This window comes from Vigna radiata, chromosome 10, assembly GCF_000741045.1.
Source record: "Vigna radiata var. radiata cultivar VC1973A chromosome 10, Vradiata_ver6, whole genome shotgun sequence".
In the NCBI taxonomy this organism is placed as follows: domain Eukaryota; kingdom Viridiplantae; phylum Streptophyta; class Magnoliopsida; order Fabales; family Fabaceae; genus Vigna; species Vigna radiata.
Window position 1 is genome coordinate 20,068,423 of NC_028360.1, and position 15,196 is coordinate 20,083,618.

Sequence of the window (15,196 nt, forward strand, 5' to 3'; positions counted from 1 at the left end):
CATAGAAATGTCGAGTGTTGTTTGACTGGTAATATAAAAAAATTATTGAAATGAGGTCAAAAGAATTGAGTCATCCTTATTGTTCTTAGGGGGCTTCTTCCTGCATTTTCCTGATTTTCTTCCCGCACCCTCATAAAAATTTTATTTTCCAAACTATTCTCGTTAAAAATATAAAAATATGTACACTTTTATTTTTAATATTTTTGAGATTGGATGTTCAGGGAAAGTATTTTTAGATTCTGAAATTATATATATGAAACAATGTTTTGGATGATATTTTTAGATTTGGTATGTCTTTTTGAACACTTGTTATGAAATTGTTTTTTCAGATTCTGGAATGAATGTTTCTAAAGATTTTTTTCTATCTGGAAATATCTTTCGAAACACTTAAATCTGTAACACCATTTTCCTGTGGTGGTAAGCAAATGTCTGTCACATTGTCTCCGACACCGTTCTCACATAGGTGTCATCTTCTTCTCCTTTTTCTTTACATTCAATCCAAGTCGTTTTCTTGAGTGTTTTGCCACTTAAATTCTATTTATTAATTCTTAATATACTAATTTAAATAAAATACATAAAATACTAATTATGAGTCGTCGTCATCATAATTTTTTTTATTGAAGTAAGATCTCTATCTTCTTTTATAAAAACGGAAGGGAGAATGAATTTGATTTAGGATCTTTTAATATAAGGCTACTGAGGGGTAAAATGGATATATTTGGTTTTTTGGAGGTGCGGAATAAAAGGGGAGGTGCAGAATGGTTCAAGTTTTTAATATTGAAGTCAGGGCTTTTATATCATGTACACATCAATTTCTTTGTGCACCCTCCCATGTTTTTCAAAATGATGATTTTATCTTCCGTAAAAAACCTCTGGATAATATATGCTTGAAAGTTTACAGAATTAGCTTTCTGGTATTTTTGACATAAGATTTTTGGAATGAGATTTTAAAAAAAAATTCAGAACGTATGAAATAAGCTTTTTAAAATAGGATTTTTGGAAACTTTCTAGAATGCATATAATGTCTTTTGCAATAAATTTCTTGAAACATGTTCTAGAAAGAGTCTTTTAGAATACATGAAATATTTTTTTGAATGAACTTTTGCAGCATGTGTTTCCTTTCTTCTTTGGCAGCAGTCGTGATGATAGAAGTTGTGGAGGTGATGATGATCTACAAAAAATGATTGGATGCCATGGATGGATTAATTCATTGACACTAAACATGATTTTCCGTACAGACTCTAAACCAAACAGGAGACTATTATTTGGAGCAACATAATCAAAAGAGAAACTGAAAAGTCGATTGCATAGCCATATGAACACATTTCCACAGATAATAAATGCAATGCCCTCCATTAAAAGACAATAATCAATGAATCAAGTAGTACTTTTTTCTTAAGCCCCACAATAAACTACTGAAATAATATACTTGTCTGAAATTGATAATAGAATTTCGTTTATTTCCATAAAGATCTATTCTAATTTCTCATACATACAATGACAAAAGTTGCTTGTAACATACACTTCATTCTGCAACTTGATAACCCAATAGAAATTACAAACTTCTTCCTTTAATAATCACAACATGATCAATGGGCAGGTAATCTGAGCACAGAAGATAATTTCAAAAGGATGAAAACAAGAGAAGAGGTAGGTAGAAGGGGTGAAAATCATATGCACAAATCAGCAGTATGTCCCTTTCCAACAGAAAGCCTAGTCAGGCAGAATTGTGTATTCACTTGTTCATAGAATGTTAAATGGATCATCTAGGACCTGACAGTTCATCTGGTTGGATGTGGGAAGTTGAATCTACTATCCAATTTGCATTAGGGGGATGAATGTTGTTGTTGAAGTCTTGCCGGAAGGTCTCGTCTTTCTGCCATTGCTCCCATTTCTCAGCCAAACCATCACCTTCTAGCATTCTGACCACTTCAGACATCTTTGGTCTTTCCATAGGAGAGCCCTGTGTGCATAGCAGTGCCACTTGGATTAATTGCTCTACCTCCTCATCAATATAATTTCCCTGTAAATCTGCATCTACCAGTGTTTCCAATTTCCTGTCTTTGAGAAGTCCTTTAACCTGGTCTCAGAACAATGTCAGTCACCATCAATGATCAGCCATTCCTTGGTCTTAATATTACATATAACATGAGCAATACTCTAAGGAACAGTCAGTAAAAAGAGATTAAAAAATTGTTACAGAAATTGAAATACCAAATCAATTTGTTGTTACACTATAACATTGAAGGCAATGTTACAAGAACCCTCTACTGAAATGAAATGAGATTATCAAGAAACCAAGAAACAAGAAGGTGTTGAAGCATAATTGTTCTTAAAAAGTTAATTGAATTCTTAAATTAGTATAAGGCAAAGTTTCCAGGGTTGAAGAAGGGGCTCCAGAAAGCATGAAAAAAACAAATCAGATAAGCAGTTATCGTAAGTTGTTCAAGTACTAATTAAATATTTAAAGTAATTAATTCCTACCCAATCAAGCAACATGACATCGTCATCATTGGCAAGTCGAGCTAGATCAAAAGCCCTTTGTCCAGTTATGAGTTCAAGAAGCATCACACCATATCCAAAAACATCAGTCTTCTCTGAAGACTTTCCAGTTGAAAGGTACTCAGGCGCTATATGTCCAATTGTTCCACGTACAGCAGTAGTAACGTGAGTATCTTTATAATCCATAAGTTTTGCTAGACCAAAATCTCCAACAACTGCTTCAAATTCCTCATCCAACAAAATATTTGCTGCTTTGACATCACGATGAATAATCTTAGGGTCACAATGATCATGTAAATAAGCAAGCCCCCTCGCAGAACCCAGAGCAATACGCTTCCGTTCTGGCCAGCCAAGTGGTGGTTGAGACTCTTGACGTTCTTCAACAACAAGATCAACATACACAAAATCAGTTTCAGTATAAAACTGCACATGCAGGAATTCAACATAAACAGCATTCATCTGTATTTGAAATTTTGAGCTATTAAGAAATTTGTTTAAGTTGCTGCCTGGAAAAATCTTGGAAACACGGAATTCTTTTTCTTCTATAAAAAATCTAAGTAAGCTAGAAATTATTTTGGCATTGAATACTATAACATTGAAACGAGAAAGGACAGGAGAGAAAAGTGTTATACATAAGAAAATTATGAATAAGTGCAATTCAAATAATAGGGGTACCTCGTAAACACGATGCTACACTTCCATTAGCCATGAAAGGATACACAAGCAATCGTTCAGTAGGTGTCATACAGAAACCACGAAGCCGAAGCAAATTACGATGCATAGCCATGCTGATCATTTCCACTTCAGTTTGAAATTGGAGCTCCCCACCCTGCGTACGTTCCTCTTTAAGCCTTTTCACTGCCACAAGAGATCCATCAGCTAAGCGTCCTTTATAAACCTTTCCGAATCCACCTCTACCCAGAATGTGTTTGTTACTAAAGTTATCAGTGGCAACTTGCAGCTCACGTAGCGAAAACCTTTTAAGTTGACCAAGGTGAACTTCAGGATCCTCCTCAGCTGCCAGTAAAGAACAGATAAAATATCAGCAAATAAGTTATGGCCATCATATCCAGCATTTATCAGTGTATATGTCATCTTTCTGTCATTCAACTAACCGGGAACATCAAAGAAATGATCCTGAGGTTTCCTTCTTCGCCAATAAGCAAGTGCAATTGCAGGGGCTGCAAACAACAGAGCAGCACCAGCAGCAACTCCTCCAGCAATAGCTCCAGTGTTACTATTTCCTGAAGAAAAGGATTGACGGATTAAATAAGAAATTATAACTCCATTCAAGAATTGTTTGTGATTGAATGTTATAAGAAACCCAAGATTCAATATAATTATATTCCCAACTATTAAATTCAACCACGAGACACCAACCTCAAGTAGTGACATTTCTAAGTGTGAGGCATAATGCAACTGAGTCAGAGAAACTGACATTAAGTTATGTTTGTCTTCAGGATACTGCTGTTGAAAAATATTCACCCTTTTCCATATAACTACAGAATAAATATCTAGAAAAAAGCTACATAGACTGTGCCTATCAATCATCAACTCTTACCTTTCTCCTCGTCCTTTAGGGGGAAAGGGTATCAGTGGGTAAGAGAAAAGTTTGAGACAGCATATAAAAGAAGCAAAGGTAAGACAAGAAAATTCCCATAGCATTAATAGACTTGTTTAAAAAACCATTATTGGTGTTTTCTTAGCAGCATAAACTTTTAGGTCTAGTCGTCATTGTTATTTGACATTGTTCCAAGTCTAGTAGACCTAATAGAGTGGAGTTCAGTGTCATCAGAGCCAGGTTTTATAATCAAAATTTCAGAAGAAAGTTTGAGTTCAGTTTTAATTCAAGATGGCTGTGGACATGCTCTAGTTATATTTTAAATTGAAGTTGTAACCTCAAGTTATTATTGATCAGTTTAAATAATTGGGAATGATAAACAAGCCTCAACAAACCTGAAGAAGCTGGTGGTGGAGTTGGAGAAGCTGGAGATGGAGCGTTTTTTGGCTGTATCAAGCCAGGATTATTTTGATAACTGTGAAATGGAACATGGGATTAGAAAAATTTTCAGGTTGTCCCTCAACAATAACATTAGAAAATAACTTAATTATTTGTACCAACCTGATGGGGGTAAACAATGAAAATGAACCATTCACTGGGATATTCCCTGTTAGACGGTTGTTCGAGAGATCACTGTATTCCAAAATTACAGTTCATTCAGGTTACACATAATATATGAAACTAGTATAAATGGGAATGTACTTTGGCAGTAACTCAAGGAAAATGTAAATATAGGAGTTACACTCACAGAACTTGCAGAGAAGAAACATTTGTCAAAGACATGGGTATGCCTCCCGTCAAGGTATTATTGTTGAGACGCCTATTTCAGATAGAAAAATGAGCAAAATAAGCTACTGATAGAGTAGTGTAATAAGACATAACAGGAAACAATTTTCAAATATTTAAATAGAATAAATATTTATTGGCGCAAAAAGAGAAGAATATTATTTGGTAAAAAATGAGAAGTATCTCTAACCCCGGGAATAGACGGCACTGATACATCATAATTTAACTCCTATACAAGTACATGAATGACTTAAATGATAAGGATTGGAAATTTTACAGATAAGGTATCTCTAAATTTCTTCAACCCACCACCAACAGACACGCATAGTAAAATCCCTTTCGCATAAATAAATTTGCACGGAAAGAATCATGTGAATAATTGGGGTTCAATCCTTCAAAATACTGTCATGCTCATAGACTTAATTATTTAAAATATGGGATGAGAAAATATGCATAATAAAAAGTAATTTCAGCTGTGGCTATAATAAATAAAACTACACAACGGATCAGTCACACCAGCGACTTGAAAAAATTTCATACAGCCATGTTGATAATGGTTCGTTTCTTGAACATTATCGTCCAACACCTCCCGTCAATGTGGAAGTAAATGAACAAATATTGCATTAAATTTGTTGCATCTTTAACACACGAATGAATTGAGCAGTGTAAACATGTGAAAAACACTTTATACTGCTTTCACCAGATTAAAATGGAAAAGTTGGATTAGCAAACCCCCAAAAAGAAATTGTCACTAAAACTCATGGTTAAACTCTGATAACCTGGTCAAATTGCATTTGTCCCCTTATTAATTCAAAATATTTATAAATTAAATTATCTCTTGCTCAAAATTCACCAAATGTTATTAAAAACTCTCAAATTTTTCCTTCTTCAAACCTTAATCTAAAATAATATAATATCCTTCAACTTTTATCAAGTTTCCTCAAAGTTTCTTACTTCTAAACTTAAAAATTTATTTCCCATCCCAAATTGATCTAAAACCCCACCAGATATTTGGATAACAAAGTAACTTAACTGGCTAAAACAGACTTCAGAGACCAAAATCACACTCAATCAAAGATAGAGGGGCCAAAGGTGCAATTAAGACTACTTTTAACAGCAGTGACCTCATGTATCTCACTAGGTTGTGTTTGCTCACCTGATCACACTATTGCATCATGTAATAATAACAATAGCAATAGCGGCAATAGTAAAAATAGGAATGAGACTTGTCTCATCTGCGCATGTATATGAAAGGCATTATTAAAACCTAAATGGGTGTGTCGTAGGCTGCAAAGTTTATCACTTTTGCATGAGAAAGAGAAAAAGAAGAATGAAATGCTAAAGGGAGAAACAAAAGGGAAGTCAATTAAATAATTTTGCACTGCAAAGACATGAGAATAAGGATAGTATTTCATACAGGAAACGTAGTTTTGCAAGGTTGCCCAGCGTAGTTGGTATAGAACCAGTTAAATTGTTCAAGTACAGATCCAAGCTGACCAAGTTTGTCAAGTTCCCAAGCTCCTCTGGAATTTTTCCAGTTATATTATTACTATAAAGTTCCCTGTCATTGAGAAACAACAATCAGATTTGTGTGGGTAAAATCATCCAACAAATATTTAAAAGGTGACAGAAAATATTCACAATTGAGTGGAACCAGACAAACAGATATTGATGGTTATGTACAATACAACTTTTCTTTGGCTTTAGCAACTCATACAACTATCTGTAAAACCCAACTGACATTACGTTAGCCATTGGAAAATTCCAGAAGTTTCTGTCTTCAACAGTAGAAAACAGGTGGTTAAGGCCTTTCGAATTTTTATACAGAATGTGAGAAGGCAAACAAAAGCACACTTCATTGTGATTGTGAGTAGTTGTCGCTAAACCATATGAGTGCTTCCCTGATTTATCAGTTTCTTTCTCTTATTAACTTGATTTACAGATTAAGCACATGTCCCTCTGATTCAAATTATTTTCTGTCATGTCCAGCTGGTCTTCCAAATGAGGGGTTAATTCCCGAAATTTTAAGAAGCAGGTATACAGTAGCTATATTTTATGGTTGAGAAATAAAACAAACAAAAGATTATCTAATTACCTTTCTCAGATCCTTTAACCCTTTTCCTAATCAATGGTCATTGAAGAACGGCTCAAATATTTTGCATGAATAAACAAGAGCTCAGTCTAAAATTAAAATAACTACCTACTGCCTTGTGGGGTATAGGGAATGCGGAAAGTGTGCAGTGAGCATGGTCTAAAAGAGATGCAACTTATATACTATATATTTTTAGGTTAGGGGAAAGAGGATGGGTGTGCATGCACATGTATGGGTGCGAAAGAGAATAAAATATTAGTGAGATGCCATGCCACCCAATGTAGAGCTACTGCAAATGAGATCCTTTAAAGAAAGCAAGAAGAAAGGAAATACAAGAGAATCAATCAAGAAATAAGTCTAAGCATGAGCTGCAGGAAAGAATCAAGTTGCTCAACATTATCATATTTAATTCATAACTTACAAGTACTGTAAATTTGTGAGCTGACCAAGTTGCGAGACCAGTTGACCAGAAAGGTCTGCATTTCCAAGATCACTGAACAAACACAAATAAATAATTCACCATGTAGTCAAACAGTTGTAAAACAACAGGGAAAAATCAAATATTAACTTACACACGAGTCACACTGTTATCACTATTGCAAGTAACATGAAACCAAGTGCAGGGATTGACAAGAGTAGCATCCCAGCTTTGAAGAACATTGTTAGGATCAAGCAAGCTGCTCTTCAATGCATTCAGGGCATCGCCTGTGATGGGAAGAAAGAAGCAATATTCAGGTACAATCGTTCCCAAGATTAAATTGAATGGAGTAGGAGATCAAATGTGTTGCTATATCAAGGGTGCAGTGTGAAATTGTAAGATTCAGGAATCACAAACATGAAACCCAACTTCAATTAGTAAGCCTTAGAATACTCCCCCTAACTACTTGCCAACAACTGAAAATGGAAAGCAAATGGAAAGAAACATCTTTTTGCAAGAATAAAACCACTTTGACAAGCCACTCTGAGATAATGAAGTCAATAAATTGTCTCGGCCAGGCCATCCATCACAAACTATTCCAATAAGAATTATGGTTAATTTCCTGAGCTTAACAATTCCCACTTCCCAACTAAGAAACGATGCTATGGACATCATCCAAACCTTTCAACTATATGATTATATTCTGCTTACTAAGATTACATCAAGAGAAGCACTGAAACTGAAATATACTCCAAGTCTAACATTAACCTCTCTAGTTCAATTTGTCAAGTAAATAACTCATGCAGCAGTAATAATCAAGTTGAAGGGCAACATATACCAGATCAAAAGGGGGCAAAAATAATAATAACACAATAGAGTGAATTTTCCTAATCCTAGTCATTTATAAAACAGCTGTTTACTGAGAAGAGACATTTATGAAACATTAAAACCTCAAAGAGTTAGGTAAGCACCCACCTTCCTGATTGCCAGAAGCCTTAAGTACCAAATCAAGCACCAAAATTGCCCAAACAAAAAAGGAACTCATAAAAGACGAATTCACTCTCTCCATGCCTCTTCAACTTCATAAACAATTGACCTTTGTGATAACAACCAAGCCTTCATAAACAATTGCTTCCCTAACCCGCACGCCCCTCTTGATCTACATGACACCCATCAAGCTCAGAAACATCTTGACCTTGTTGGCCAACCCAAAATCGGTTTGCAGCCCAAAATCGTACTGTGGGCAGCTTCAAGTCCTCTTCTTTCTCCACTTTGTGCTCTTGCCTTGGAATCTGGAGCTAAAATCCCAATTGGGTGTGCGCAGGTTTAGCAGAAAATGCACAGAACGGCTTTGAGAGAGAAGGGTCGAGGAAAAGAGAAAGCTCAAGTCAACGAATGTTGCATCCTTTGTTGAGAAATTGCTGCTTCTATTCTAATTATTCTTTTCTTCTTTTTTAATTTTAAAAATTATACTATTATGGTTTTTCTTTGTTTTATTTACATGAATATGGATTATGAAGTATGAACTGTGATTAGAAAGTAAAATTCAGCTGAAAAATGCTAAGAAGAGAGAGAGAGAGAGAGAGAGTTTGGTATTCGGAACGGTAATAAATAAGAAAGTTGGGTCAAACACGCACGCTTGCACGCCTGTGACTGTCCCCACACAGTGCCCCAAGAAGCTTTCAATGTTCAAACTTCAATTCAAACATAGAACACACAAAAACACGTTTTTGTCAAAAATTATTAATTATTTTACTATAATTACTATAGTTTACAAAAGTTATTGAATAAATAATAAACACAATTATTAGACAATAATTTATCTCGTAAAAAATTTACATGGAAGTTCTAAAATCGTGGTTAATCACTTTTTAGTTAACACTTCAGTTCAGTCAAATAATTGTGGCTGTATTTCCTTGTTCTATTTTCTCTTCTTTTTACTTGTTTCACGTTCTGAGTGTTAGATTACATACATAGCTTAGCTGTTTCAACTTTTGAAAAACATTCATCACCATGCGACAAGCACGTTGTTGTTCACTTTTTCTTTTTATCTTTTTCTCTCCTCCTATTTCTTTTCTGTCTATTTCTTTTATTAGTAACTCTCTTGTACATTTCCATTTTCTTCTATACTTTGATACTCATATCTTACATGTTTTCATGGTATGATTCTATGAAATAGCATAGGATACCAACATTATTCCTCTTAGCATAATGTTATACATTTCCGGATTTTAATGTCAATACCCTTCTACTATTCATTAAAGTAGATCGAATTTTATATATCATTAAAGCAATAAAACTTAATTCATTATGCAACCCTGAAATCCTTGAACCATAAAACTTTCATTAAGATAAACAGAATCAGTGCAATATCTAAAAGAGTAAAATAAAGCAAAGGGTTATAGCACACAATAAGAAACGAAGATTAAAGTTATTTTGAATGGTTTGTTAGACTGACCAAGTCGTTTTGTTGACCGACTCCATCCATTTATGTCATGCAATGTTTTATAATTCATTCTTCTTTTTTGTTTAGACTTTCATGCCCAAAACCATTTCATTCAAAATTAACAGGTATACGTACGACTAATTTTAATCTTAAATTCATTTTAGTCTTTAAAATTATGGGAATAAATTATTAATTATATAACTTGAATAAAAATTTGATTATGTTCCACAAAAATTAATCAGAATCTGAAAATTATTTTTTGGAGGTGCAAGAAGAAGGTGCGTGGTTTGTGTACCTTGTCTCTTTCATAAAATTCAGATTTGCTGTTTCTGTATTGGGCTTTTACTCCTTCCACCTCCAATTATTTTTCACACAGCCTTGGAAGTGACAATTTTACCCTCTGTACAAGTGACTTTGGATTGCATGTTAGATTTTTTAAAATAAGATTCCCATAACAAAATTTCAAGAATAAAATTTTAAAAAACACATCAAATGTATTTTGGAATAAGCTCTTTAGACTAAGATTTGTAGAATGAACTTTGCAGAATGTATATAATGTCTTCTGAAATAAGTATTTTTGGAACATGTCACATAAAATGTGTTATGAAAGGAGTTTTCCAAAAGACATTATATATAGTAAATTGTATTTTTCTTTTATCAAAGGTCTTCTTCCAACCTTTGAATCCCGTATGTCTGCTTAGAAAAACAGAACCCTGAGTTAGTTGGATCACAAATTACAACAAGTATGGGGTGCCGTTAGTAATTTTGGAATTGGGGTGCATTGTCTATCTTACCATGTCCATGGGCCTCGAATAATGAGAGAGGGGCCTATGTTCTGTTAGACAAAAAGGCTTCTGTTTGAACCCATAACAAACCGTCATTTTCATTTTGAACAGTGAACATCTTCTATAAATTTTAAAGCCAGGAAATGTTAGTTCTAATTATTAACATGTTTCATTCAAAGTATTCCAGTCATGAATATCTATATCAATATTATTTACACAAATTGCTCCATAAATATTTATACAAGAAAATACAAAGATAAAACGAACTAAAATCTTGCATAATATTTAATTAACTTATGCATTAAATTTATAGATTTTGTTTTTCATTTAATTATGCTTGTTCCTTATTTCTTTCTAATTTTTCTTAAATTAAAAGTAGTTTAATTTTTGCTAGTGATATCAAAATGGGTTAAAAAACATATAAACCAATTCACATCACAACAAGTTCAGATTAAGTTGGATTAAAAAATAAATAAAATTTTAATACGAGTTAATTTTGAACCTATTCAAATCTACGGTAGACTAAGTTGCACTTTCTTTTTTTCTTTTTCACATTCGTACACGAAATTAGAGGAATACGTACACCATGCTTTGTTTGGAATAAGATAAATTAAAAATAGCCCAAGTGCATTATTCTCTGTGGTCCAGTCCATTATGTTTTCATACATCTGTTTCAACTTTCAATGCTCTCGATACGGTCTTATCCAACGCTTTCGCTTTGGACTTAATTATATATCTTTAATTTTTTACTTTTTATTTTACAATTTTGTAACTTATTCTCTCTTTATTTTACACCGAATTAAAAGAGACTTTTTTTATTAGTGTCCTTAAAATACTGATATTTCTTCATTGGAGTGCAGAAAAATATGCTATTTTTATAACATTTTTAACATGCATTTAATTTTTTTCCAAATCATCTGATATTTTATGAATATTATTTTGATATACGACAAAGACTAGAAGACATAAAGAGACCAAATCCTAAGCGTGCATGATCTGAAGCACCGACACTGTGACTTAACTGAGAAGGGCGTATCTTCCACAAATTAAAAGGAATATTATACCGTTTTGGTTATTGTGTGAATATCGATTTATTATAAAATATTTTTTATTTTTAAAATAATAAGATGTACATAAATCATAATTTCAGATACATATATTTTTTTTAATAATTTTCAGCCCATCAACAATATTTTTCCATAATTAATAGAACTACATACATGATATTTAAATTTAATATAAACATTTTTTATTTTGTCATTTAGTAATGTTTAATTTTATTGTGTCACGTTATTTTTAAGATTTTTTTTTATATAATTTTTATTCTAACATTCACATTCTTTTTAATATTTTATTCGAATGTTAGATGAAAATATGTGTTTTTAATAAAAAATAACTTTCTATAATTATAAACCCAAGTCTAATTTTATATATTTAGTTAACATGTTCTATTTTAATCTTACTACTCAGCCTATGTTAAACTAACACCACTTTGTATTAATTGAATAACAAACTCAATGTATAATATCTAACAAGAGTGTCTTAATTATTTTTTAAAGGGTATCTTTTTCATAGTATAGTAGTTATTTTCATTAATAATCATTCTCATCAATAATGTTGTTAGAAGGTGTGTTATGGATGAAATATAATTATAAAAAGGAATAATTAGTAATTATTTTCTGGAAAGTTTGGGATGGAATTTGTATATATGAGTGGCCAATTAGGTGGTGTTGTTTGTTTGTTTGGATGAATTGGGTTTGAGAATAATTAGGTGAAAGGGAAACATGCAGACATCTTGTCACATACAATTAATGCTTTCCTATCAGTTTGTTATATAAAAGATAATTAAATAAGTAAAATATTAAATTAACACTTTATATTAATCAAATGAATAATTAAATGTTTGTTTAATTGACAGGTATCTTGGTTTGGTAAATAAAGAAGGAATTTCAGTTTTGTATGAACCATTGACAGCCTCTGCAGTCATGGTATTATAGTAAAAGTGAAACATTTCCAATTTTGCAAAATTTTGTTGTACTTGACCTTGTATGACAAAAAGGATTGATGCCTTCCATAGAAAATAAAAAAATATCTCTTATTCCTTGTCCCATTCAGCCACAAAAAGAAGGAACCATTAATTGAATGATTACTCTTCATCCTACAAATACATTGAAATGCATTAAAACGTATGAAAATAAAATTAATTGGCCTAAAATGTTATAAAAAATTGTATGTAAAATTATATTGAAATTTATGAAACTCTAACGTGCAGGCTTAAATGACAATTAAAGTTAGTTAGATACCATTTTAGGGGTGATGGTGATGGACCAAATTAATGCGTTATGAGTGATTGGAAACAATGAGATGCAGTAGTTCCTTAGCTTGTTGGTTAAACCAAAGGATAATGATATTTTGACAACACTTTTTGATAACTTTTTTTATAACGGAACACGTGTTATCATTTTATTGGTCTATTTGAATTTATATTTAAAAAATATTTAAGACGGACTAATCACAAACTGTCACATATGCGTTGTCAAAAAGTTGTTAAAAAAAGTTTTTCCTAAACCAAAAGAGCCACAATCATGTTTGATTCCCCTTCACGTTATGCTATTGTGGGACATGACCATGCAAATCCCCTTATGATGGAATCCAACTCAAAATAAGATATAGTCCAAATTTTCTGACCAATGAGAAGCTACAAAATAGGCCAAAACTTTCTTAAATAAGTTCTTTCCATCTCATTATTCAAAACTAAGAACCAAACACAGCCATTCCATTCCAGAGCATAGATGCTTTTCTGGCATGTCTATTAATGTCGTTTCCGATAAGGTAAAGGGTCATATTCATGGCTGTTAAAAGGGAACTTCTTCAACAATGTTTTGGTTTTTTGAAATATATGTAATAGAACAATGACTTTCATTAAGTCATGACTAATGTTTTCTTTTTCTACTTTTGCCAACAAACAAAGCTATATATATGTAACCAACTAAGATGCTTCAGCCTTCTATAATACTAAAAAAATTACATGCAACAATTATATTAATATTGCTGTTTTCGAGGAAGGACATTGTATCCTTTGTTGAATCAATTTGGTTTTAAGTGGTATTTGGTCTAACATTTACTATAATTATTCTTTTTTTTATTATTTACAGTTTTTAATACATACATGATGGTGGAATAATGTTGTCTTATATATCTAATTTATCTGAGAGAATTTATACTAATATGTATATTTATTGAAGATAAGATTTGAATAAAATTATAATTAAGTTATTGAATAAAGTTAATGATAGATAATTTAACAAGTTATCAAAAAATTTTCATCTTCGAATGGTAATTTGGCAGTTGATGAAAGAAACAATAACTTCACAGTAAAGTTACATGCATAGCATGGAAGTTTAGAGAAAAGATACAAGTTTGAATTCATTGGGAATGGCATGGGTAGGGTAGCATAGAGACATTTATATATTCCTGGTTTCACTTATTTACGTGTATGTCCCTGCAACACAGTTTCTATAGGTTCAATTGCCAAATACTCTCAAAAACTTTTATGACCATGCTTTGCTTCTTGCTTCTCGATTCTTCGTGTTAACCAGACAGAACAAGATTCGATACCTTTCCCCAAAAAAACCTTATTAGTCTTTGATTTGGTTTACAACATTTGACTTCTGTTACCATTCATGAATCAATCATCACATCACACGATGAGAGAGAAGAGAAACCCACACACCACAGCTGTATAAAACCAATAATCAATTCACACTCATAGCTCTAGAGTATAGAATAGAGGTCATTCCATTTTCCTAAGTTCTAATCATATATTTAATTAGGAAACTTTAATAATTAAGAACTTCATATACATCATCACCGTTCATCTTCTTTTTTCATATAAAAATAAGGTTTATTATATAACACAGACATACCAACTTAGGAGTGTTGTCTAAGCAACTTGATTTTGTCTAGTAAAGTAAAGTAACTACATTGACTTTCATCCTACTAAAAAAAAATACCAAACACATGGATTAATGAGCTCTGCTTTAATCCTAGTGAATTACAATCACAAAATCCTCTCGTACAATAATGCTTACATTTAAAAAGTAAATTTTAAATCTAATTATTTAAGATATTTTGTATTTTAAAACGTGAAATTCTATCACAATTTAATTTTAAAAAATATCTTAGAAAATATAAAAGAATAAAAAAGTACTTCAAGATTGCAGCTTTGATGACCAAAAAGGTGTGTTGACTTTGACATTTTTCATTTTTAAAATCCCTCTATTTTCCCTTTATTGTTTAGCTAACAATATGTAACTGTAATATTTTTATTAGGCAGCTCGACTTGCTTGAGAGGGTTGCAGAAAGAAATTTCCTTATTAATATTAATTAATAAACTTGGTGCAGAATATTAATATTATTGGTATTTCTTTTACGAGGTAGAAATATAAATTTGTTAGCAAGTTGTTAGTGTATGAAAGTTGGTGGTTTACAGTGAGGATGGGTAATGAGTCAAAGTGGACCCCACACACTCTCCTCCGTCAAGACTGTTCTGCATGATAATGGGTCCCACTCCTCCAAACTTTAGCGTCACGCTTTTATGAGTCGA

General features: G+C 32.3%; 1 protein-coding gene across 1 annotated transcript; it reads right to left on the bottom strand.

The window, feature by feature from the left end:
- Nucleotides 1-1,762: 1,762 nt before the first annotated feature.
- On the bottom strand, nt 1,763-8,856 carry LOC106775803 (BRASSINOSTEROID INSENSITIVE 1-associated receptor kinase 1). Its single transcript, XM_014663002.2, has 11 exons — nt 8,335-8,856; nt 7,514-7,646; nt 7,363-7,434; nt 6,267-6,410; nt 4,812-4,883; nt 4,625-4,696; nt 4,459-4,538; nt 3,618-3,746; nt 3,178-3,519; nt 2,485-2,879; nt 1,763-2,080 (listed from the first exon to the last, which is right to left on the bottom strand). The coding sequence occupies exons 1-11, from the start codon at nt 8,426-8,428 to the stop codon at nt 1,763-1,765; spliced, it is 1,851 nt and encodes a 616-aa protein (XP_014518488.1). The 5' UTR covers nt 8,429-8,856.
- Between the last annotated feature and the right edge of the window lie 6,340 nt (nt 8,857-15,196).